At 39.8% G+C, this 24599-nt stretch overlaps 1 protein-coding gene across 1 annotated transcript in view; it reads right to left on the reverse strand.

Annotated features, from left to right (window-relative positions):
• LOC124590493 (myosin-I heavy chain) overlaps nt 1-24599 on the reverse strand; it is a 219827-nt gene that overhangs the window by 76939 nt on the left and 118289 nt on the right. Inside the window, exon 23 of the mRNA XM_047131657.1 lies at nt 16948-17112. Coding sequence (XP_046987613.1) covers nt 16948-17112 — 165 coding nt within the window. The remainder of the gene's footprint in view (nt 1-16947; nt 17113-24599) is intronic.

The raw sequence follows: 24599 nt of genomic DNA on the forward strand, positions 1-24599 counted from the left end.
AAAGTTGGTCTATTGTAATATGAGACACAATTTAGGTAGAATAAATGACGATATAGCTACAGTAGTTTGGTTCGAGTCATAAGCTTAGCAGTTAAGCTTTACCAGGTAGCCATTGCTATGCGTCAGGCGTGCTTCGTCTGGTTTGAATGGGTTGCTTATTTTTCTTTGATCTGATAAGTGCCATTCTCTTTGTTATAGGTGTTTACGTCACTCTAGGCTGAAAATGCATTATTGTACTGTGTCATGTATTGTTTGTCGCATTCTGATAGTAAGTGTTTACGACCTGTCGCCGCTCGCGGCATGGCTTGCTTACGTGCGCGCTACTGCCGCTCACAATAAAAAAAAGAAAGGAATTGTCTCATTAGCGAAACAATGGCAAGAGACTGCTATTTGTTGTTAATTATACTGCTGCTTTCTTTGATAATGATCAAAAAGAACCAAATAATAGACTGCGTATGATAGATGTTCTGAACGACAGTTTAGCTAAAATTTTTCTCCGTTTGAAAATCTTTGCAGACGCCTCTTTTGTACATTACATTCTGCACAGAAATTAGTCATCTTAGATTTAAAAATCTAGTCGATTGCCGTGCTTCATTTCTGATTGTACCACTACTAGGCATCAGAATAATATGAATATAAACATGACATGATATGTATATTCTTCCGCATTTGCTGCTGTCTCACACTAGTTTCGTAGGTTATTAGGTAGACAGGATTTAAATGAGATAGCAGCAAACACGAAAGAATACATGGCAAAATGTTTATATCCGTATTATTCTTATGTTGAAGAAAATACTGCATGTGATTCGCAATTCATAAAAGTTCATATTAGCAACCATCTCTTCTCACAGGTAGGAAAAAATTCAGAATGTAGAGTTGGCCATATTGACAAACATCCCAAATAGTCTTGCCAGTCGGATTTTTGTAGTACATTGAAATGCTGCTACATTTGAAGATGAACAACATGGAATTTGTATTTACTTCATTGGATAATGTATGAAAATGCAGTGGTCGAAACTCGGGTCGGAGAAAAAAGCTCGTCTTACACCTTTTTTTAAAAAAAAATTTATTTACTGACGCAGAGGTTTTGGCGCCAGTAGTTATCTTTGTGCCTGCAAAGCATACCTGTGTAGCGCTACATATATTCGACTGCAGAAGTTAGTTCTGGCGGCACCTACCAACATTTTTCAGAACTTCCATTTACTTTGCACTCGATTCTAAGCCGCAGGTGGTTTTTTGTATTACAAAAACCGGAAAAGAAGTGCGGCTTAGATTCGAGTAAATACGGTATGAGCATACAACATGGGCGCAAATGGTGCAGAGAGTTCAAGAACGAGTGTACTGATGTCCATGATGAGGAGCGTTCCGGACAGCTATCTGTTTCTGACAAAACAATCACAAGAGTGGAGGCAGCAGTGCTCTCAGACTGAAGAGTGACAGTTCGTGAGCTCTCCGAAATGATCACTGATGTCAGCAAAACCTGTATTGACAAGATTTTGATGGAGCATCTAGGGTATGCTAAGGTTTGCGTGAGGTGGGTGCCAAGAATGTTGACCAAAGACCACAAACATCAACGCATTGAAGCAGCCCAAGAACTACTTCAAGATCATGGAACTCACGGCGAGGAATACCTCAGCTCCACCATCACTGGAGACGACACTTGGGTGCACTACCGCACACCCGAAACCAAAGAACAGTCCAAACAATGGAAGCACCCAGAGTCGCCGAGATTGCGAAAATTCAAACAAACGCAAGGTGTTGGCAAAGTGATGGCAAAGTGATGGCAGCAGAGTTTTGGGACAGGAAGGGTTTATTGTAGTGCGAGTTCTTGCCCACCGGTACAACAATCAACACTGCCGGGTACTGCGAGACACTAAAACAATTGTGCCGTGCAGTTCAAAACAAAAGGAGGGGTATGCTGTCCAAGGGGGTGCATTTGCATCAGGATAACGCTCAACCGTACACCACTAAACCCACCAATGAGCTCATCACAAAATTTGGATGGGGTATTGTCAAACACCCACCCTACAGCCTGGACTTAGCCCCAAGTGACCACCATCTCTTCCCTGACATGAAGAAAAACCTGGGTGGTATGCATTTTGGTGACAGAGGAGAGCTGGAAGAAGCGGTTCTCACGTATCTGCGTGGCTTGGCAGAAGATTTTTTTTACTTGGGCATTCAAAAGCTCGTGCACCACATGCAAAAATGTATTGAGCTCAGTGACGACTATGTAGAAAAATAGGTTAAAGTCTGAACTTTCCAAAAATTTACGCATTCATGAAATAAACATAAGTTCAGAAGTGTTACACAACATGTTGTATATGTCAAGAAAGGTTGTGAGGGATAGGACGTAACTACCATGGTTAAACAAAAAATTGGGAACCTTATTTTATGTACACCCCTCTTACAATAACACACACATCCTCATCACTGTCAGCTATTTTGATTGTTTGTGTCTTAAAAGTTACAGAAGGTAAGTTGAAACCTTCTCTATTGCCACAGCATTATCAGAAAATTTACTCGCAACATTCTTAAAATTTCCCTGGAGCATTCTACCACTATGGCTCCTGAGACAAGTGATTAATAAACATAGCTGATTACCATATTTGAACTACATTTGATGCTTATCTTCACTCAAATATTTCATATTTGGTATCTGTAATTAACCTACGTGTATATGACCCATTTCTTCACAATAATACATATGTTGCCATCAACAGCATCCAGTCTATGCTTGCAAATTATATCCCAGTCAGAATTTAAGATTTTTCTGCTATTCACTTCTGGTTTTAGCCAGCATTGTGCTAAGCAAGTATTATTACTGTTAATAAGTGAGACAACTTATGGAACTTAATCATGGATGCACTTGATTAATATCATACAAACTGGCTCCATGTCGAAGGGCCACAACTGATTCTCGTAACAAAACCACAAATCACATTCTGTGCTGCCACTCTGAATGCAAGGTGAGCTGTCTTCACAACTTCAGCCTCCTGTCTAAAGGAACCAATAATATCCTCAGGACTGAGATGGCAGACATAATTCATACTGACACCTGCCACAATATACAAATGACCTACACCCCGTGTACTCCACTCCACAACCACTGGCAGACCCTTTCCACATCACAGATGACACCTCCCCAAGTAAATATAAAGTGCATTTTTTTCAGTCTTTGAGTTGTTTTGCTGATAAATTCAGAATGGCTCTGAGCACTATGGGACTTAACATCTATGGTCATCAGTCCCCTAGAACTTAGAACTACTTAAACCTAACTAACCTAAGGACATCACACAACACCCAGCCATCACGAGGCAGAGAAAATCCCTGACCCCGCCGGGAATCGAACCCGGGAACCCGGGCGTGGGAAGCGAGAACGCTACCGCACGACCACGAGATGCGGGCGATAAATTCAGAATTCTGACATTTTAATCTCAGGATCACTGGAAAAACACCAAATCCCATTGTCAACAATAATCTCGCCTAAGCAGTTCGGGCCATAGAAAGTCCTTGGCAAGAAGTCCAGCAATAATCTTGCCTAACCAGTTCCTGACATAGTCACTCATGGACAAGAAGTCTTGATAAATCTCAGCTAAATTGTCCAATTGCTCCAGATTCCATTTGTTCAAGTCTGTACAACAAATTTTTAGTAACGCTTAACATTTCTTCTACCCTTTGAGATGTTACTCTCCAAACTTCTTCAATCAATTCAATGACAACAGTAATATTTCTGTAGGAGTTTTGGTGGGTAACCGGAGTGTTTGTCTTATTAATTGTTTTCCAACATTCATGGATTTTGTTGCTTAAAAGCAAACCCTCCCATGAACCATGGACCTTGCCGCTGGTGGGGAGGCTTGCGTGCCTCAACGATACAGGCAGCCGTACCGTAGCTGCAACCACAATGGAGGGGTATCTGTTGAGAGGCCAGACAAATGTGTGGTTCCTGAAGAGGGGCAGCAGCCTTTTCAGTAGTTGCAGGGGCAACAAACAGTCTGGATGATTGACTGATCTGGCCTTGTAACACTAACCAAAATGGCCTTGCTGTTCTGGTACTGCGAACGGCTGAAAGCAAGGGGAAACTACAGCCGTAATTTTTTCCGAGGGCATGCAGCTTTACTGTATGATTAAATGATGATGGCGTCCTCTTGGGTAAAATATTCTGGAGGTAAAATAGTCCCCCATTCGGATCTCCAGGCGGGGACTACTCAGGGAGAGCATTAGGGAACAATTGACAGGAATGGGGGATAGAAATACAGTAGAAGAAGAATGGGTAGCTTTGAGGGATGAAATAGTGAAGGCAGCAGAGGATCAAATAGGTAAAAAGATGAGGGCTAGTAGAAACCCTTGGGTAACAGAAGAAATATTGAATTTAATTGATGAAAGGAGAAAATATAAAAATGCAATAAATGAAGCAGGCAAAAAGGAATACAAACGTCTCAAAAATGATATCGACAGGAAATGCAAATTGGCTAAGCAGGGATGGCTAGAGGACAAATGTAAGGATGTAGAGGCTTATCTCACTAGGGGTAAGATAGATACCGCCTACAGGAAAATTAAAGAGACCTTTGGAGAAAGGAGAACCACTTGCATGAATATCAAGAGCTTTGATGGAAACCCAGTTCTAAGCAAAGAAGGGAAAGCAGAAGGGTGGAAGGAGTATATAGAGGGCCTATACAAGGGTGATATACTTGATGACAATATTATGGAAATGGAAGAGGATGTAGATGAAGATGAAATGGGAGATACGATATTGCGTGAAGAGTTTGACAGAGCACTGAAAGACCTGAGTCGAAACAAGGCCCCCGGAGTAGACAGCAGTCCATTAGAACTACTGACAACCTTGGGAGAGCCAGTCCTGACAAAACTCTACCATCTGGTGAGCAAGATGTATGAGACAGGCGAAATACCCACAGACTTCAAGAAGAATATAATAATCCCAATCCCAAAGAAAGCAGGTGTTGACAGATGTGAAAATTGCCAAACTATCAGTTTAATAAGTCACAGCTGCAAAATACTGACGCAAATTCTTTACAGACAAATGGAAAAACTGATAGAAGCCGACCTCGGGGAAGATCAGTTTGCATTCGGTAGAAATGTTGGAACACGTGAGGCAATACTGACCCTACGACTTATCTAAGAAGAAAGATTAAGGAAAGGCAAACCTACGTTTCTAGCATTTGTAGACTTAGAGAAAGCTTTTGACAATGTAGATTGGAATACTCTCTTTCAAATTCTGAAAGTGGCAGGGGTAAAATACAGAGAGCGAAAGGCTATTTACAATTTGTACAGAAACCAGATGGCACTTATAAGAGTCGAGGGGTATGAAAGGGAAGCAGTGGTTGGGAAGGGAGTGAGACAGGGTTGTAGCCTATGCCTGATGTTATTCAATCTGTATATTGAGCAAGCAATAAAGGAAACAAAAGAAAAGTTCGGAGTAGGTATTAAAATCCATGGAGAAGAAATAAAAACTTTGAGGTTCACCGATGACATTGTAATTCTGTCAGAGACAGCAAAGGACTTGGAAGAGCAGTTGAACGGAATGGACAGTGTCTTGAAAGGAGGTTATAAGATGAACATCAACAAAAGCAAAACAAGACTAATGGAATGTAGTCGAATTAAGTCGGGTCATGCTGAGGGAATTAGATTAGGAAATGAGACACTTAAAGCAGTAAAGAAGCTTTGCTATTTGGGGAGCAAAATAACTGATGATGGTCGAAGTAGAGAAGATATAAAATGTAGACTGGCAATGGCAAGGAAAGCGTTTCTGAAGAAGAAAAATTTGTTAACATCGAGTATAGATTTAAATGTCAGGAAGTCGTTTCTGAAAGTATTTGTATGGAGTGTGGCCATGTATGGAATTGAAACATGGACGATAAATAGCTTAGACAAGAAGAGAATAGAAGCTTTCGAAATGTGGTGCTACAGAAGAATGCTGAAGATTAGATGGGTTGATCACATAACTAATGAGGAGGTATTGAATAGAATTGGGGAGAAGAGGAGCTTGTGGCACAACTTGACTAAAAGAAGGGATCGGTTGGTAGGACATGTTCTGAGGCATCAAGGGATCACCAATTTAGTATTCAAGGGAAGTGTGGAGGGTAAAAATCGTAGAGGGAGACCAAGAGATGAATACACTAAGCAGATTCAGAAGGATGTAGGCTGCAGTAGGTACTGGGAGATGAAGAAGCTTGCACAGGATAGAGTAGCATGGAGAGCTGCATCAAACCAGTCTCAGGACTGAAGACCACAACAACAACAACAACAACAAAAGCAAACCTCGAATTCACTGCTGACTTACCAGGCAGAGGAAGCAGCTACTTGGGTAGCAGAGTACAGTGGAACCTTGCTTAACGAGCACCTCCCATAATGCATAATTTGCATAATGAGCAAAACAAAGTGTAATAAAAATGACTCATTATCACAAGTCACTTGCAAATGGTGGGTGAAACGTTCAACAATATGAACACTTTTCATTGTCTGCAACGGCATATGAATAAGTCTTTAGTACGTACTGCAATCTGGGTTTAGCACTCTTTCTGCAACAATCTAAGTCCAGTTTATGATCAAACATTATTCCAAACTTGTCTTCACACAGTGTCTTATTGTGTGCAAATATTAATAACCTTTGTAGACATGTTCTTGAACATAAAGCTACAAGAAAAGGAAGAATATGACCTTAGAAATGAAATGTAACATCATTGAAAAATGATAGCATGGTGCGAGTGTTGCTGGATTAGCACGCACATATGATCAGTCTACATCCACTGTTTGCACTATCCTCAAGAACAAGGACAAGATTAAGGACATAGATGATTCAAAGGGAGAGACAAGAGTATGTAAACAATGGTTTAAATCAATTATTGATAAAATTATTTAATTGGATGTATGAAAAAATCTTCTAACCAAGTGGTGGCAGAACACATACATAAAAGACTGCTGTGATTGGCAAGCTTTTGGAAACCAGTGGCTCCTTCTTCATGCAGAAGGGTTGAAAGGAAAGGAAGAAGGGTGAAGGGTGAAGGAAAAAGACTGGAGAGGTCTAGGAAAAGGGGTAGATTTTGGGAAAGTCACACTGAACTGTGAGTCAGCGAGACTTACTGTATGGGATGAGAAGGAAAGACTGATTGTTTGAGACTGCATCGGATGACATTTTAAAACCTGAGAGCTTACGGCTGGAAGACCAGCTAATATGCAAAACAGAGGTTCCTACTAAAACATCATATGCACAAGTTAATAAGAGTGAAAAGTTAAGTGCATTGTATGTTTGTATGTAAGAGAGGTGGGAGAGAAAGACAATGAAAGATGTAGAAAACCAAAATGGAGTGAAGCAAAGAGTAGTTACAATGAAGAAAATCTGAGATGGAAGATTGTGTAAATTAAGGCCAGTGGGTGGCGAGAACCAAGGACATGTTGTAGTGCTAGTTCCCACTTGTGGAGTTCTGAGAAACTGGTGTCTGGGGAAAGAATTGAGATGGTACATGTGGTAAAACAAGGTCATGAATGTCATGTTGTAGAGCACGCTCTGCAACTGGATATTGCGAGTTGCCAGTATGCACCCTCTGCCTATGCCCATTCATCCAATTGATAATTTGGTGGTAGTCATGCCGATTTAGAAGGCTGAACAGTGTTTCCTTAGTAGCTGGTATATGACGTGTGTCGTTCTGTTGGTGGCTTGGTGGATTTCCCTTTGATAGCATAGGTTTCATCAGTTATAGGGCTATTGTAGGTGGTGGTAGGTGGGTGCATGGGGCAAGTCATGCAGCGGGGTGGTCACAGGGGTACGAGCCACAGGGTAGGAAGATGGGTGCAGAAGAAGCATAGGGTCTGACAAGAAAATTGGGAGGGCGACGGACAGCTATTCTAGGTGTGGTGGGCAAAATTTCAGACAGAATGGATCTCATTTCAGGGCATGATTTTTGTAAGCCACGGCCTTGTCAAACTAGTTGACTGACACATTCCAGACCAGGATAAAACTGAGTCACCAACGGTGTGCTCTACCTTACGTGCTAATCCATTTGTTTATTTATTTATTGTTTATTTATTTGTATCAACAAGATTAATCAACACTTTGCCCCTACGAGGTGCTATCCAAAATTTTTGAGACTGGTGGTGCCATCTGTTGAAAACCTTACCTTTGGACTAATGGTCACGACCACCCTCGAAGTAATTCCAATCCGCACGTACACACCGGTCCAAGCACTTCTGCCACTGGTCAAACATTTTCTGGAAGTCCTGTTCTTTGAGGGTGTTTACCACCACCAGCGATGCTTCCTGAATCCTCTCTAGAGTGTCGAACAGATGGCGTTTCAACTTGAGTTTCAGTTTTGGGAATAGCGTGAAGTCACAAGGTGCCAAATCTGGTGAGTATGGTGGGTGGGATATAACCACAATGTTGTTTTTTGCCAAAAAGGTCCTGGTGAGCAAGGACATGTGACAGGGCATGTTGTTGTGATGCAGCAGCCAGTTCCCTTGACACCAATGATCAGGCTGCCATTGCCGCACATTTTCACGGAGCCATTACAAAACATCACAGTAGTACATGGAATTCACCGTTTGGTTGACTGGGATGAATTCTTCGTGCACAGTTCCCTTGGTATCAAAGAAAATGATGATCATGCTCTTCACTTTGCTCTTCACTTTGCTCTTCACCTGTCTCGCATTTTTGGGTCTTGGAGAGCCCGGGCTCTTCCACTGGATCGATTGTTGCTTTGTCTCTGGGTCATAACCATAAATCCAGCTCTCGTCGGCAGTGATAACCCGTGACAAGAAGGTTTGATCATCAGATGTGGTCTGACGAAGGTCTGTGCACACTTCAACATGCTGTGCCTTCTGATTGGCAGTCAAGATCCTTGGCACAAATTTCTTCAACATCTGTATGGCCGGCACTGAACTGAGCATGCCACTCAAACACACACATGCGGCTCATCCCCTGTCCCCCAAACACTTGTTGTATCATTGCAAGGGCCTCCGTAGCACTTTTTCCACGATTCGCACACAATTTGATGCACACATGCTATTCTGTTCGCGGATCCATCGTAAAATCGCCACACACCAAACACAGAGTATTAAGGAAATCACTGTGGACATGCAAAACATCCTCCCAGCTGACTTCCACTCCGCACACTGACTCATCAGATATGCAGCTCTCACCACCTAGTGGTGCAAAGATCTACTACTCTTATTTTCCAGATGGCAGCACCAGTCCCAAAAATTTTGGATTCCATCTCGTACACCTTTTCTAATATTGATTCACATGCTCGTAGATGGGTCCATTTCCGTTTTTATTTGCATACAACAATTCCATTGTTATTTACGAATTTGCATACCACAATTTACAGTTCATTAGACTGCTTTGCCTTCTCTTGATCATCTTTTGCTGATTTACTCACAAATTTGACAACTAGTTTCTTTTCCATCATCCACTTATCATGTTTATACGTAACCCTTTCATGTATTTGTGCATTTGTTTCTTGGCAAACTGCTCTGATCGACTTTTATTGCCATGTCTTATGACACTTTAATTTGCCAGGCTAAGTAGTTTGCATTTTCTCCTATGACTTTCAGTTTCTGTTTACCCAGTTTCTAACATTTCATCTGTTTTCATGACTTTCCCAGTTGACTTTTTTCTTTTATCATTTTTAGTGTCAACATAGATTGCCCACTCATTACCTCTTATTAACAATTTCCATACGAATTTTTCTAATTGTTCTGACATTTTTCCTTTTTTTCTTTTCCACCCTCTGCTTAGTTAGTTTTTTGCCACTCTCACGATTTCTAACTCTCCAAACTGCCCTCTGTTACCATGATGCATCCCATCTCATATTACATCTGTGCTTTTCGAAAATGTGCCTATGCACTATCAAAACTAAGGTCCCACATTCTGTTTCTTGAAACCTGCTTGTCCCTTGGGGCTACTCCAAAGGGCTTAACATTGAAAATCCCTGTTTCTGGATGCAATCCTACCCTACACCAGGCTCTTTTACAGTTTCAAATACAGCAATCTCTTGCTCTTACCCATCTAATCTGTGACCTATATGCCTCATCAGCAGATTTCCACTCTACCAGACTTCTCTCCTTCTACAAAATCCTGCAGTTATCTGCCCCTCATGATTCCCTGAATGGTATCACCTGCTAAGCCAACTTCAAACTGCAACAACATGCCAGACTTCACCTCAAAAAGCTATCCCACCTTCTCATAAACTACCTGAACAGTGGTATTTCCCTTCCTGTACCTCTGCAACTCCCTAAATGGCCACACCATCAACCACCACTCCTCTCCTACAAACTGAGTCTGGCCAATCTCCTTAACATCCCACAGCCTTCACCACTGCCTCCAAAACCAAGAATAATCCATAGAAACTGGGTAAACAGAAAGTGAAAGTCGTGGGAGAAAATGCAAACTATTTAGCTTGGCAGTTAAAGTGTCATAAGAGATGGCAATAAAAGTCAACCAGAGTGGTTTGCCAAAAAACAAATGAAAAAAAAAATGAAAGAATTACGTATAAAAAAGATAAGTGGATAGTGGAAAAGAAAATAGCTGCAAATTTGCGAATAAATCGGCGAAAGATGATCGGGAAAAGGCCATGCAGTGTAATGAACCATAAATTGTGATATGCAAATTCATATATAACAATGGAATTCTTATATGCAAATGAAAACAGATCCATCTACGAGCATGGAAATCAGTACTATAAAAGATGTAGGGACAAAATATTGATTAACCTTCGTGATACAGATAAATAAATAAACAAATGGATAAGTACATAAGGTAGAGCGCATCACTGGTGACTCAGTATTATCCTGGTTTGGAATGTGTCAATCAGCTATTTTGACAAGGCCACCCTAAAATCATTCCCTGAAATGAGATCCATTCTGTCTGAAATTTTGCCCACCACACCTAGAATCGCTTTCCGTCACCCTCCCAATATTCTTGTCAGACCCTATGTTCCTTCTGCACCCATCTCCCTACCCTATGGCTCGTACCCCTGTGACCACCCCCCTGCATGACTTGCCCCATGCACCCACCTACCACCACCTACAATAGCCCTATAACTGATGACACATATACTATCAAAGGGAAAGTCACCTGCGGAATGACACGTCATATACCAGCTATTATGGAAACACTTTTCAGCCTTCTACATTGGCATGACTACCACCAAATTATCAATTGGATGAATGGCATAGGCAGAGGGTGTACACTGGCATCTCACAATATCCTGTTGTAGAGCATGTTCTACAGCATGACATTCGTGACCTCAGTGCCACTTTTACCACACGAGCCATCTGGATTCTTCCCCAGACATCAGTTTCTCAAAACTCCGCAGGTGGGAACTAGCACTACAACATGTCCCTGGTTCTCACCACCCACCTGGCCTTAGTTTATGTTAATTTGTTCTGTCTCAGCTTTTCTTCACTTTAACTACTCTTTGCTTCACTCCATTTCAGTTTCCTACATCTTTCATTATCTTTCGCATCTATTTTTCACTGCCCCCCCTCCCACCTCTGTTATGTACAATGCATACAGATTTTCATTCTTATTAACTTGTGCACGATGGTTTAGTAGTAACCTCTGTCTTGCTTATTAGCCTGGCTTCAACATGTAAACTCGCAGGTTTTCAAATCTCGTCCAATGCAGTCCGAAGCAATCAGTCTTTTCTTCTCATCCCATACGGTGTCTCCCTGACCCACTGTTCTGGGTGACTTTCTTGAAATCTATCCTTTCCCTAGACCTCTCCAGTCATTTTCTATCACCCTTCTTCCTTCCCCTTCAACCCTTCTGCCTGAAGAAGGAGCCACTGGCTCTGAAAGCTAGCCAATCACAACAGTCTCTTATGTTTGTGTTCTGCCACCGCTTGGTGAGTAGATTTTTTTATCCATCCAATTAAATAAACAACAGTTTTGTATTCTGGATGATGTTGATAGGTTGCTCCTTCTATAGATAAATGAAAAGCAATTGCAAGGTGATACTATTAACAAGAACATCATTTGTGAGAAGGCGAGAATGATTTTCAATGACATCGTTAAGAAGACGCAATGATCACCAGCGGCTGAAGAAATGTTTACAGGAAGCTGTGGGTGGTTTGAGAAGTTTAAGATAAGAATCAGCATCCAAAGCTTTGTGAGGTATGGCAAAGCAGCAAGCTCCAACAACGAGGCAGCAAAGAACTTCATCAGCAACTTCAAGATGCTCGTAGTTTATGAGGGTTATCTGCCACTACAGGTTTTTAATTGTGACGAGACAGGTCTATTCAGGAAAAAGATGCTCAAGCATACCTTTATAACAGCAGAGGAGAATGAACTGCCCAGTCGCATACCAATGAAAGATCATCTCACACTGCTATTCTGTGCCAATGCAAGTGACAATTTGAAAATCAAACCACTGCTTGTTTACCATTCAGAAACTCCACGAGGTTTCAAGAATTTTAAGTCCACAAGAGCAGGTTAAATGTGATGTGGAGGTCCAGCAACAAGGCTTGGGTGACACCCGACCTTGTTTGTGAGTGGATCAATGAAGTCATTCATCCTTCGGTGAAAAAACTATTTGCTTGAGATGAATCTGCCACTCCATGTCTTGCTTGTTATGGACAGCGCTTCTGCCCATTCTGAAGGCCTACAGGACAACCTCCATGACGAATTTCAATTTATCAAGATCCAATTTGAGACTCCCGTGGACCAGCAGATTATTTCTAACTTTAAGAAGCTCTACACTAAAGCACTCTTCAAGCATTGCTTTCAGTTGACTGATGCTACCAATCTCATTCTCAGAGAGTTTTGGAAATATCACTTCAACATCATCGACTGCATCAAGATGATCGAAAGGCATGGGAAGGGGTTACCAAAAGAATTTTCACTTCTGCTTGGAAGAAGCTTTGGCCAGAGTGCATTGTTGAATGTGACTCTGAGGCCTTTGAGTCAGCACCTGTGGAGCCTGTACTCAGCGAGATTGTGTCTTTGGCCAACAGCATAGGACTAGAAGTAGATAACAAAGATATCAATGAGCTTGTGGAAGATCACAACAAAGAAATAACTGCCAAAGAGCTTATGGAGTTGCAGTGAGTTTCACAGCAGGAAGTTGTGTAAAGGAATCTTTCAGAGGAGGACGAGGTGGTAACAGCAATCTTCTGACACAATAAGAGAAATGCTAAAAGCATGGGAATCAGTTGCATTGCACATTAAAAATCATCACCCCATTAAAACGGTGGCTATGCACGCTACAAATTTATTTGACGATAATGTTGCACTTTTGCTAAGTGTTGAAGTGCTGGCAGAAACAAATAACTATAGATAGCATCCTAGGAAAAAGAATTACTTATGTCTCATGAATAATAATGTAGATAATACTGTATGTATAATTTCCTTTGAATAAATGGCATGAATAAGATAAAACTTTTAGTATCTTTTCTGCATGAACACATTATCATATTTTACATTAATTTCTATGGGATAAACTATTTCACTTAACGAATGTTTTGCACTACAAGTACAATTCTGAAATGAATTATGCTTGCTATGCAAGGTTCCACTGTACTTGTGGAGTTCACAATGGTCCCCAGCCTCCCTTGGCCAGGTGATGGCTTCAAGTCCTCAAATGAATGCTCACCAGTCGGTACACATAAAACAAAATCAGATCATGTGCATATTAAAGACACTTTGAATGTCAAAATTTTAACAGTAAATTGCTGATGCATTCATAACAAAGTTCCTGAATTTTCCGAACTCCAGGAAAACTGTCATGTTCAAAATAAACTTGGAACCAAGAGCTGGATTAAAAGTGAAGTAGAAAACTTCAAACTATTTAATGAGGCTTGGAAAGGATATAAAAAAGACAGGTTAGATGCCACAGGAGGGGGAGTGTTTATTGACAAAGACAAAAATATTGAGTCTATTGAGGTCAAAATTGAGCCTGACTGCAAAGTTATCTGGACTTGAGTGACTGACCAAAATGAACTACAGCTAATCATTGGATGTTCTGCCAGTCACCTGAATTCCCAGTAATAGTGTACAACCATTCAAAGAAAGTCTACGCTCAGTACTGCAGAAGTAACCCAATCATGCAATATTAGTTGGAGGCAACTTTAACCAACCAAGCATAGTTTGAGACATCTATGGACTCCATTTAGGTGGTATGGACAGACAGTCTTGTGAAGTAGTTCCATACGCATTTTACAAAGACTGTCTTGAGCAGCTAGTTTGACAACGTTCATGCAACGGAAGTATTTTATACTCTGTAATTACAAACAATGCTGACTTTATTGGTTACTAAAGTTAATAAATCCATCAAGAAGGCTATTTTTATAGAGAGTAGATAAGTAGATGTTAGCATCTTTCTTAGACAATGAGTGAACATCATTTAGTTCCACTGTGATTACATAAAGATATTATGGACAAGGTTTGAACCAAATGTGAAATTTGAAATGGAAAGGTATGTGATGAGTGAGTGGATTAAGGACAGAAAAGACGCATCGTTTAGTAACAAAATTTGGAAAATGCTGAGGAAACAGAGATTTTTGCACTCATGGTTCAAAAGAGAATGCACGAATGCTAACATGCAAAAGTTAATAGAAATTCGTGACAAGTGACATGTGAACCATACAACTTCCTCTCTCGTACGTTAATAAAAGATTTTGCCAAGAACCCAAGAAAGTTCGGAGACCACATAAAATCACTATGTGAGTCAAAGTCTTCCATCTACTCACTCACTGACCAGTCTGGTGTGGCAACAGAAGACAGCAAAACAAAAGCTGAAGTTTTAAATTTCACATTTAAAAAAATTTTCATGCAGGAGAATCGTACATACATGCCTTTGTTTAATTATATTGTATTATAATTGCTTGACCATCATACAGACTCCTGCATGGAGGATATAGAAATAGTCATCCCTTGTGTTCAGAAGCAACTTAGCATTGAAAACAAATAAGTCACCACATCCAGATGGGATATGGTATCCCCAATTCAGTTTTACAGAGAGTATTCTTCAGCACTGGCCCCTTACTTAGCTCTTATTTATCTGAATCTCTCCTTTATAAGAAAGTCCCAAGTGACTGGAAAAAACCACAGGTGATTCTTATATACAAGAAGGGTAAAAGAACAGAGACGAGAGGTTATATACCCATATCGTTAACATTGATTTGCTGAAGAATTCTTGAGCATATTCTAAATTCAAAAATAATACATTCCTTTGACATATGACAGATTTTGTCCATAAATCAGAATGGATTTAGAAAGCACTGGCTGTAGTCAGATTCCACATTTCCAGATTTCTGGAAAGCATTTGACACAGTACCCAACTGCAGACTGTTAACAAAGCTCCAAGCACATGGAATAAGTTCCCAGATATGTGAATGGCTTAAAGACTTTTATAAGTAATAGAACCAAGTACGGCTCTTGTTCTCTATACACATAAATGATTTAATGAATATGGTGATCAGAAATATGCAACTGGTTGCTGATTATGCTTTAGTGTCCAAAAAAAATCTTCAGGATGACTTTGACAGAACTTCTCTTTGGTGTGATGTATGGCAGCTTCCTCTAAATGCAGAAAAATGTAAGATGACAGCTTCCTCTAAATGCAGAAAAATTTAAGTTAATATAGAGGAGTAGGAGAAACAGTTATGTAATAATGTTTGAATGAAGTATGAGTGATGTGTTGCTTGACACAGTCACATCAATTAAACATCTATGCATAACATTGCAAAAAAATATGAGATAGAGTGAGCATGTAAGGTTGTTACTAGGTTTCAGTTTATTTGTAGTATTTTAGGAAAGTGTAACTCACCTATAAAGGAGACCACATGTAGAACACTGCTGTGACCTGTTCTTGTGTACTGCTGAAGTGGTTGGAATCCAGTGAGGTTGTATGAAAGGAAGACATTGAAGCAATTTAGAGGTGCACTGCTGGATTTGTTACTGACAGGTTCCATCAACATGTGAATACTATGGAGATACTTCATGAACTCAAATGGGAATCCCTGGAGGGAATGTATTGTTCTCTTTGAGACACAATACTGAGAAAACTTGGAGGAACAGCATTTGCAACTGAATGCAGAATGATTATACTGCTGCCACTGTACATTTTGTGTAAGGACCACAATGAGAAATAAGAGTAATTAGGGCTCCTACTGAGGTATATAGACACTCTTTTTCCCTTACTCCATTTGTGAGCAGAACAGGAAAGGAAATGACTAATAGTGGTACGAGGTACTCTTGGCCTAATACACATTATGGTGGCTTGTGAAGTATGTACATAGATATAGGTACAGCTACTGAAAGAGTTCAAATGTCATTTGAAAAGTGGCTCTGTGGTAAACTTCAGTTGTTACTTAATATTAATCCTCCTAATCCCCATCTCCTGAGTTATTTCTCTCTCTCTCTCTGTCTCATACACGCACACAAACACACACTATATTATATTATTACCAGCAAACATTTACACAAGTTTCAACTTACAAAGTGGGCAGGGTGCAAAAAAATCACTCAACAAACTTATGAACTGCACCATGTATGAAAATAAACTTGATCATGTTAGCATCTGCAGGACACACATTATATACATTTGAAATTTAGGATAAACAAACATAGATATATCACTCCTTGTAAAAAAGGAAAGAATGGTGTACTGTCTCCCAACTATGAATCTCAACCAAATCTGCCATCATTCTTTCAGGTAACTGCTGAAGTTATTTTAGTGACTTTGGATGACTCGGTAAAACTGACGACATATTATTTTGTTAAGACCTCTGAAATATAATGAGCAAAATAATACTTAGCCTTTGTTTATGTTTGCTTTATCATATAATGGGGCAAACAAGTTGCTGGCACCAGCAGATGAATAACTCTATCTGAATGTTCTTTTGATTTACTGAACATCCAATCACTGGAGTTATATTTCTTAAAAGTACTTGATCAGACAGCAAGCTTTTTGGAGAATATAGATGAACTACTTACCCACTGGTCATCTGTTCGTATTCTGCTAATGCGAGCTGGTAAATAACTATCTACATCAGAATAGTAATCCAATTTGTTTTGTTCTTTAGGTTCTCCCAGAGCAACCTGTGCCTGAAGTCCTGCCAGCTGCAGAGCTACTTTTTCACTGACTGGAAAGTCATCACACTGAAAGAAAAATGAAGTCACAGTGAATTTCCAATTTTCAAAACATACTTGGATTGTCTCATAATGTCACTCCTTCTCCCTAGTTATATTTAAATAGAAATAATTGAGTGATTTGCATTTAAAAATCAGTTGGTTTAAGTGGTTATCCAGTCATCCAGATTTACATGTTCTGTAGTTTCCTTCAGCTGCTTAAAGTGAATTGAGTATTTATTTCTTTGAAAAAGACACAGTTGCTTTCCTTCACCATCCTTGTACAAACAAGGCACGTGCTGATTCCCCATTGACATTGATGGAACGATAAACCACAATTTTTGATTAAAATCTCTTTTATTACAAATCACTACTTCTGTCAAGGATGAATCACATTTTCCTACAACTAGATTTATGTGGTCTTTCTCCTGTAGGTCACTCCAGACAGTTAATCAAAGTTCTACAGTTGTTGCTGTTTCCAGTGATTAATTTCCAATATTGTAATAAAATATTAATGGATCTCTCCTCCTGCTTAAGTGTAATACATCACATTTATTTACATCCAGGGTTAGCACACTACTTTACTGATAGGCTTTGTTGTTGTACTGGAGTTGCACTGATAAATGGCTCATGATGCAAGTTTAAAGAATGGATTCCACAAACCAAGCATCCAGTTTTAGTCTGCTGTGTGGCCTCAAAAGAACCTAATGTCTGACCCAAATAGGAAACTGAAAAAATTTGACCATTTTTAAAGGAAAGTATATTTACTGATTGAAATGGCAATGAAAGCAGTGAAAATAATTTTAGTCATTGTTCAGAAAGTGTTGAACATAGTAAAATTTTAGATGTTATGTAACTGAAATGTGGCTCACAACAAAATATGATAACATAACAAGCTGAAATGTTTCTTTCACTTGTCTTTAGAGTTTCCATGGTGTTGCACAAAATAACGCTCATGGCCACAGCCAGAATCCGTGCACTCTAGGTGATCAGCAGTACACAATACAAATTACGTGACATACTGCTCTGCAGATGTAGTCAGAGATGTTTACTGGTGGACCCAGACTAATTCTCTGCACTGCCATACTACACAGTCAAAATACGTGTTGCCAGCCATGCTTTAAGCTGTGAGACGGAGTTAACTTCCCGGTACTCCACAGCCAATAGTTAATTCTCCCTGTAGCAGTCAAGTCACTTTACGAAAGATCGCAAGATCTGATCACTGGACAGGAATGTGTATAGCTCTAAAAGTCCATACACTGCCTCCATCTGGTTTCTAGCAACTACTGTCTATAACCTTCACAGCAACAAAACAGGGATACAGTTCAAAGTCAATAGGAAAAAAGTCACTCAAAAACAGCCCAGTAAAAATTCCAAACAAACATAATTTATTGGCTTCAATGAAAACCTTGGCAACTCCATCTCATTCACAAAACACTGCTGTCTATCTAGTTACTTGTCCCCACAATGTAATTTGAGGTCTCTGCATATTTAGTGTCTGCATACTCGTTAATAGTAAATTTTGGCTAGAATACCAAAATAGTTCAACGTGAGAGCTATAACCCCCACGTGGGAACACATTTTCAAAATCTATCAAGTTTCCTTTCTGGAAGAAACAACTCAGGTGACCACGAAGAATTCATATCTCCTGACTTCTGTAATACACTATGAAAAAACAACTTCCACCCCAGAAAGTACAATACTTCTACTCTCCATGAGAAGTGCATTTGAGTTTTCTCAAGTTCAGGAGCTCTAAGCATTTCACAAGATTATTTGATTTTTACGTTTTCCAGTCAATTACAGTCAGGTGCAGAATAGATGCATTTCACAGTCATTTTCTTCTCTCACTTGCAGCACTTCTGTAAGGTGTTGCTTCCTGACAGGGCTTTCACAAGTTTGTCTGCAATGGGATTAAAAAACACTTGGTGTCATAGGAAAATTTCTCACCCTTAAAATCAGCCTAGCTGGCTCTGACCACAACCCATTTATGGGGATTTGGGAGAGAGTGGCCAATCATTTTCAGGAGCGGAGGGGAGGTAAGAGGCACAGCCAGGAAATGACATGTTACAAAACATGCTGATGCTGCACCATAATGTGTGGCTGACTATGCAAAGTGATGTTCAAGATTATTTCTTGACTATGCAACTGTATCTGTAACTAACAATCTTAACAGTCACACTTCAGCATCTTATCTGAAATATATTTTGTTGTTCTATGATACCTGTCACAGAATCCTAAATAACTCCATGTTGCTAGGAAATTTCTCATAGTGATAGCATTTGACTGAACTACAAAAAAAATGTATTCTTATGCGGTCAAATATTAACTGAGGATTCCACCGATTCAAACAATGCAATAGTATTTTTTGTTGTAACTTTTGGTGAGCTGAAAGTATACTGTGCTCAATGCAGTCATGAAAATTTTCCATTCAAAATAACTGCTTGCAAAGAAAAATAACTGAGACACCATTTTCACTGAAATAATGCCATTGAGATGATTCATGTCTCCAGGTACTTGTGGTTTGCTACTGAATCTTCACGAACACAACAGTGATAAACTGGGGACAACTGCTTGATAGGTTTCAAGGACTACATGTTCAATCCAAAATTATCTGCACTGATGAAAACCTTATGAAATTTAGGGCACACTATCACATGTCCAACATAATCCACCAAATAAATCCAAATCTGGAATCAATATACACAGGGTGACCTCACAGTGCACACAGAAATGTCACCTGCAAGAAGTGCAGGTAATCTGCTTAGAGAAGTAGAGTCAATAAGTAAAGCCAAAGCTTTTCGTTTACAGGAACAACCTTCAGAAGCTGCAGCTGCATACAGATGTCGGAACAAGCATCTGTGCAGGAGACATTGTGGTTCATATTGACAACGGAAAAGTATGTCATATTCACTCAACGACTCTTGCAGAGTAACTCTGCAGGCCAAACCCGGAGGAAGTATGGTAATAATCCTCTTTCACTTTGTCACTATTGAAACTTCTTACACATTTTGTGGCCACTGTGCTTCATTTAAATAAAGCATTTCCATAAAATCTTTTTAAAGTGATTATTTTGTGTATGAATTAGTTAGTTTTATGTTTTTCTAATTTCTTGTCCATGAAAGATGGAAAGTAGCAACAGCTTTGTCAATATGGGTTTGCATGAAAAATAGTGTACAATTTTTATGTTCCTTTCAGCATTACTTGATTTTTTTGTACACATCAAGAAGCATCCTGTACATAGTGTGCTCTTCAAATAATGGTTACTGGTACAATTTCAAAACATACGCTAGTAAGGATAAAGAAAATAACAAAACAGGTGTCATAAAGTTTCCAGAAATATAAGAATGACACCCACTTCTTGTCAGCTCTTCATGAGGTCCCTGTTGTAGACCAGTAGCATATGGCCCATCTCATGTTCAGTAGATAGACCTCTTTCAGCACAAGGCTCTCAACAACTTGACTCTGAGGCCAGGTGGTAGCAGAGCCTCCAGTGCAAATAGTGTGCAGTAAAATTCCCACAGAGAAGAAAGAGAGACCATATTGTGTGACATGTTTAGCGAAAGCCTCTTGGTCAGCTAGTTCATGGGGGAGGGGGACTGACAGTGGAATGTTAATGTGCTCTTCAGTCTGAAGACTGGTTTTATGCAGGTCTCCATGCCACTCTGTCCTGTGCAAGTCTCTTCATCTCTGAATAACTTCTGCAACCTACAGCCATTTTAATCTGCTTAATGTGTTCATCCCTTGCTCCATCTACAATTTTTAGCCACCTCATCCCCCCCCCCCCCCCCCACACACACAAGTTACTTCATCTTCATTACCAAACTAATAATTCCTTCATACCTCAGTATCTGTATGATGTGACCTATCAACTGCTACCTTCTTTTAGTTAAGTTGCACAATAAATTTCTTTTTATCCAATGTGTTTCAGTACTTCCTCATTAGCTTATTCAATCCACTCATCTAACCTTCAGCATTCTCCTACAGAAAAACATTTCAAAAGCTTCTGTTCTCTCTTTGTCTGAGCTGTCCATCACATACATGTTATTGCCAGAAAAGGTTACACTCCAGGCAGATATCTTCAAAACAGACTTCTTTACACTTCCATTTGTATTAGTAGATAAAAAATTCTCCTTTTCAGAAATGATTTTCTTACTATAGCCAGTCTCCATTTTATATTCTCTCTATTTCAGCCATAATCAGTCATTTTGCTACCCAAATGGCAAGATTCCTAATATAATTCCTTCAGCTTGAGCTGATTTAATCTGACTATATTCCATTATTCTTGTTTTACGTTTGTTGTGTTTCACCACTTTGACTATTATAACTGCAGTATGGTTTCTGCACAAGTTATAGATAACCTTCTGCTCCCAGTATTTTATCCATGCTGTCTTTAGATTTTCAAAGAGTTTATTCTAGTTAACAATGTCAAAAGTTTTCTCTAAATCTAAAAATACCATAAATGTAGTTTTTCCTTTCTTTAAAGTACCTTCTAAGATAAGTAATATGGTCAGTATCACCTCACTTGTTTCTGCATTGCTCCTGAACCCAAACTTATCTGACAACTGTCAGGAAGAATTACAACTGTTGGTATCCTTTTTCTAACAGGAACCTTAGCAAGGACTATAGTTCATGTGAAGAGTGGAAGATAAAAGAGAACATGAAGCAGCCCTATGATGTACTGATGTACATACACTGTAACCAGCACATTTGTCAACTGGTGTTTATAGGGAGATTAAGGAGTAGCCTGCATCACCTATATATAAAGCTATTTCTCCTTCAGATCTCCCCCCCCCCCCCCCCCCCCCCTTCTCTCTCTCTCAATCAAGGTTGTTCTTTCTGTGGAGATTATAATCCCTCAGCACAAGAGAAGTTTCATATTTTCTGTGCTCCTATCTCTCCAGCAACGTGTGCTCCTATCTCTCCAGCAACGTGTGGACATTATGACAGAAGGGGTGTTGTTGGAGGGACTTTCTGATTCCTACAGGAACATTTAAATTTTCATTTCATTTGTAGTTTCATTTTGATATCATACCCCTGGGTTGATTGTAAATAATGGTAGGAGTATCTGTAACAACTTGCTATGTAACTGAAGTGATGAGTTGTCGATAGGCACGTAAACAAGACTGAGAATGTTGTTCCGGGTTTCAGACAAATTCTTCTTCTGAATAAGTATTCGCCCCTCACTGTAATTACCTGAGCCTTTTTTTTCCTTTCTTAACTCTTCATCATTGGAGGTAGCGATGACTACAAACAGTACACTGGGTTAGGATTGTATGGTGTCACCTTCAAGTTGAACCCAACTGTTATACACCCTGCCAATGTTGGAGACCTGAAGATCAGTACAAATGCAGCTGTATTGTCCCTGACAAATGTTGGAGAGCAGAAGATCAGTACAAATGTAGTTGTCCTGTCTAGTCTAGTCTTCATTCATTTCTTGGTGTTTTCGACTCTTGTCATGTCACCATCATAATCCTTGTTCCAGTTTCTGGATATCCAAATGCACTAGATCCCTACACAACATGGAACCCCTTATTAGAATTGATGCTGCTGTGTAATTGTCGCAATTGGGCACTCATTAAGCACCTTTGTCTTATGTTTATCTTTAGCTCAATGTGAAATAGCTGTTTCCATCAAACATATGCCATTCCTCAAGTACCTCACAGATTTTAAGAGAGCATTGAGAGCTTCAAACTTCCTGGCAGATTAAAACTGTGTGCCGGACTGACTCGAACTCGAGACCTTTGCCTTTTGCGGGCAAGTGCTCTAGAAGGTAGGAAACGAGGTACTGGCAGAAGTGAAATTGTGAGGACAGGGTGTGAGTTGTGCTTAGGTAGCTCAGAGGGTAGAGCACTTGCCCGCAAAAGGTAAAGGTCCTGAGTTCGAGTCTTTGTCCGGCATACGGTTTTAATCTGCCAGGAAGTTTCATATCAGCGCAAACTCCGCTGCAGAGTGAAAATCTCACTGTGCATTGAGAACTTTACTATGCATAAAAAGTTAGTACACTTTCTGAGACACTTAAAGTGCCCTGTTGCTCCTCAGAGTTTCTTTCCGAGCTGAATCTCTGCTCCCAGATGGTACCACCCATCTCATTGGGGGTCCATTGGTGAAGAACTACAAACCTTGTTGTTCTCATGAGCAGATAGTGAAATAAAGGTCAAGCTACCTGGATTCTTATTTTATTTGAAATAAACTCATCCAAAAGTGCTGCAACATGACCGTAGAGGTTGCCACTAAGAACTGTTTTGCCTCAACAGCAATCTGCCCCATCAGCAAATAGTACACCTTGAAGTTGAAGTTTTTCTCCATTGAATTTTGCACTGCTATAGTGATCCAGTTGGTTAACCACAAATCCCCATTCCCAATAACACAAAATGTTCTACTGGTGCACTGAATGGTGGTCACTGAATCATGCACAGAACTTATGGTTACAGAAAACTGCCATCAGTGTTGACCCAGTCCCCTGCTCAGGAGCTTCAGGTTCACTAACAACCAGAAATACAGTCAGTTTGATATGCATGAGTAGCTCATCATTTGGCAAAATCCAGGAAGTATGTATGGTTTATAAGATACTATGGACATAGCAAGCATTACTCCCTAGATACATCAGAGAAGCAAAGAATTCAAAAACGTGCTGATCAAGCAATGGTGTGTATTTTCAAACTATAAGAAGCAGATAAGGTTTTTTTATTTTACTTCATGATTAAATCTCAACAAAGATTTTCTAACACACCTTATCAAATAAAAGTTTCACAATAACAAACCCCACAAGGGGAAATACAGTAAATGCATTTGGTGGATTAACAAAATGCACTGTAAATGTCTGTAACAGTCCAGTAGCATCACAATGTCAGTTTGATACTATATCCACCCAACCTGAACAAAATGGTGTAAGAAAGAGTGACTGCTCTCTTAACATTGAAAACTTATTGCAGAAATTCAGAGGTGCCATCTATTGAACTTTGGCGGAAACCACACGTGGTTACCAAAACTTGCCATTGGCTCAAGTGCTGAAACTACATGGCCTTCCTGTGCTATGGCCTATGTTGCTACAGCTTCACTGTACAATTTGGCCTTAATGATTAAGTGTGCTAATTTGTTAGAGCCATATACCACATGCTCATTGGTGAGCTTCTGTGGATCATCACCAATATACTAATACCAACTCCCTTGTGAGACAAACACTATCAGCTGCTAGAAAATGTGTTGGGACTTTTGAGTTTCTTAACAACTCATTAAATTTTTTGTTACTTGTATTCAAATAGAGTGGCATCATTACAGATCTACTGAATAGCTCGAGAGCCTACAGGAGGAGAGGTAGCTCAAAGCCATTGGTGGGTTGTTCGATTTTCATCAGCATTTTATGTGCAATCATATCTTTACTACGACATGGTACGACTCCCTGAAGAAAAGTAACCTCTTAGCTAGGATGAAGGAATGCCACATGGCATCTGAGAGGTAAAAAAAAAAAAAAACTTAACAGCACACATTTTAATCACACTGACTTGTTGACGATGTTC

This window comes from Schistocerca americana, chromosome 1 (assembly GCF_021461395.2).
Source record: "Schistocerca americana isolate TAMUIC-IGC-003095 chromosome 1, iqSchAmer2.1, whole genome shotgun sequence".
NCBI lineage: Eukaryota > Metazoa > Arthropoda > Insecta > Orthoptera > Acrididae > Schistocerca > Schistocerca americana.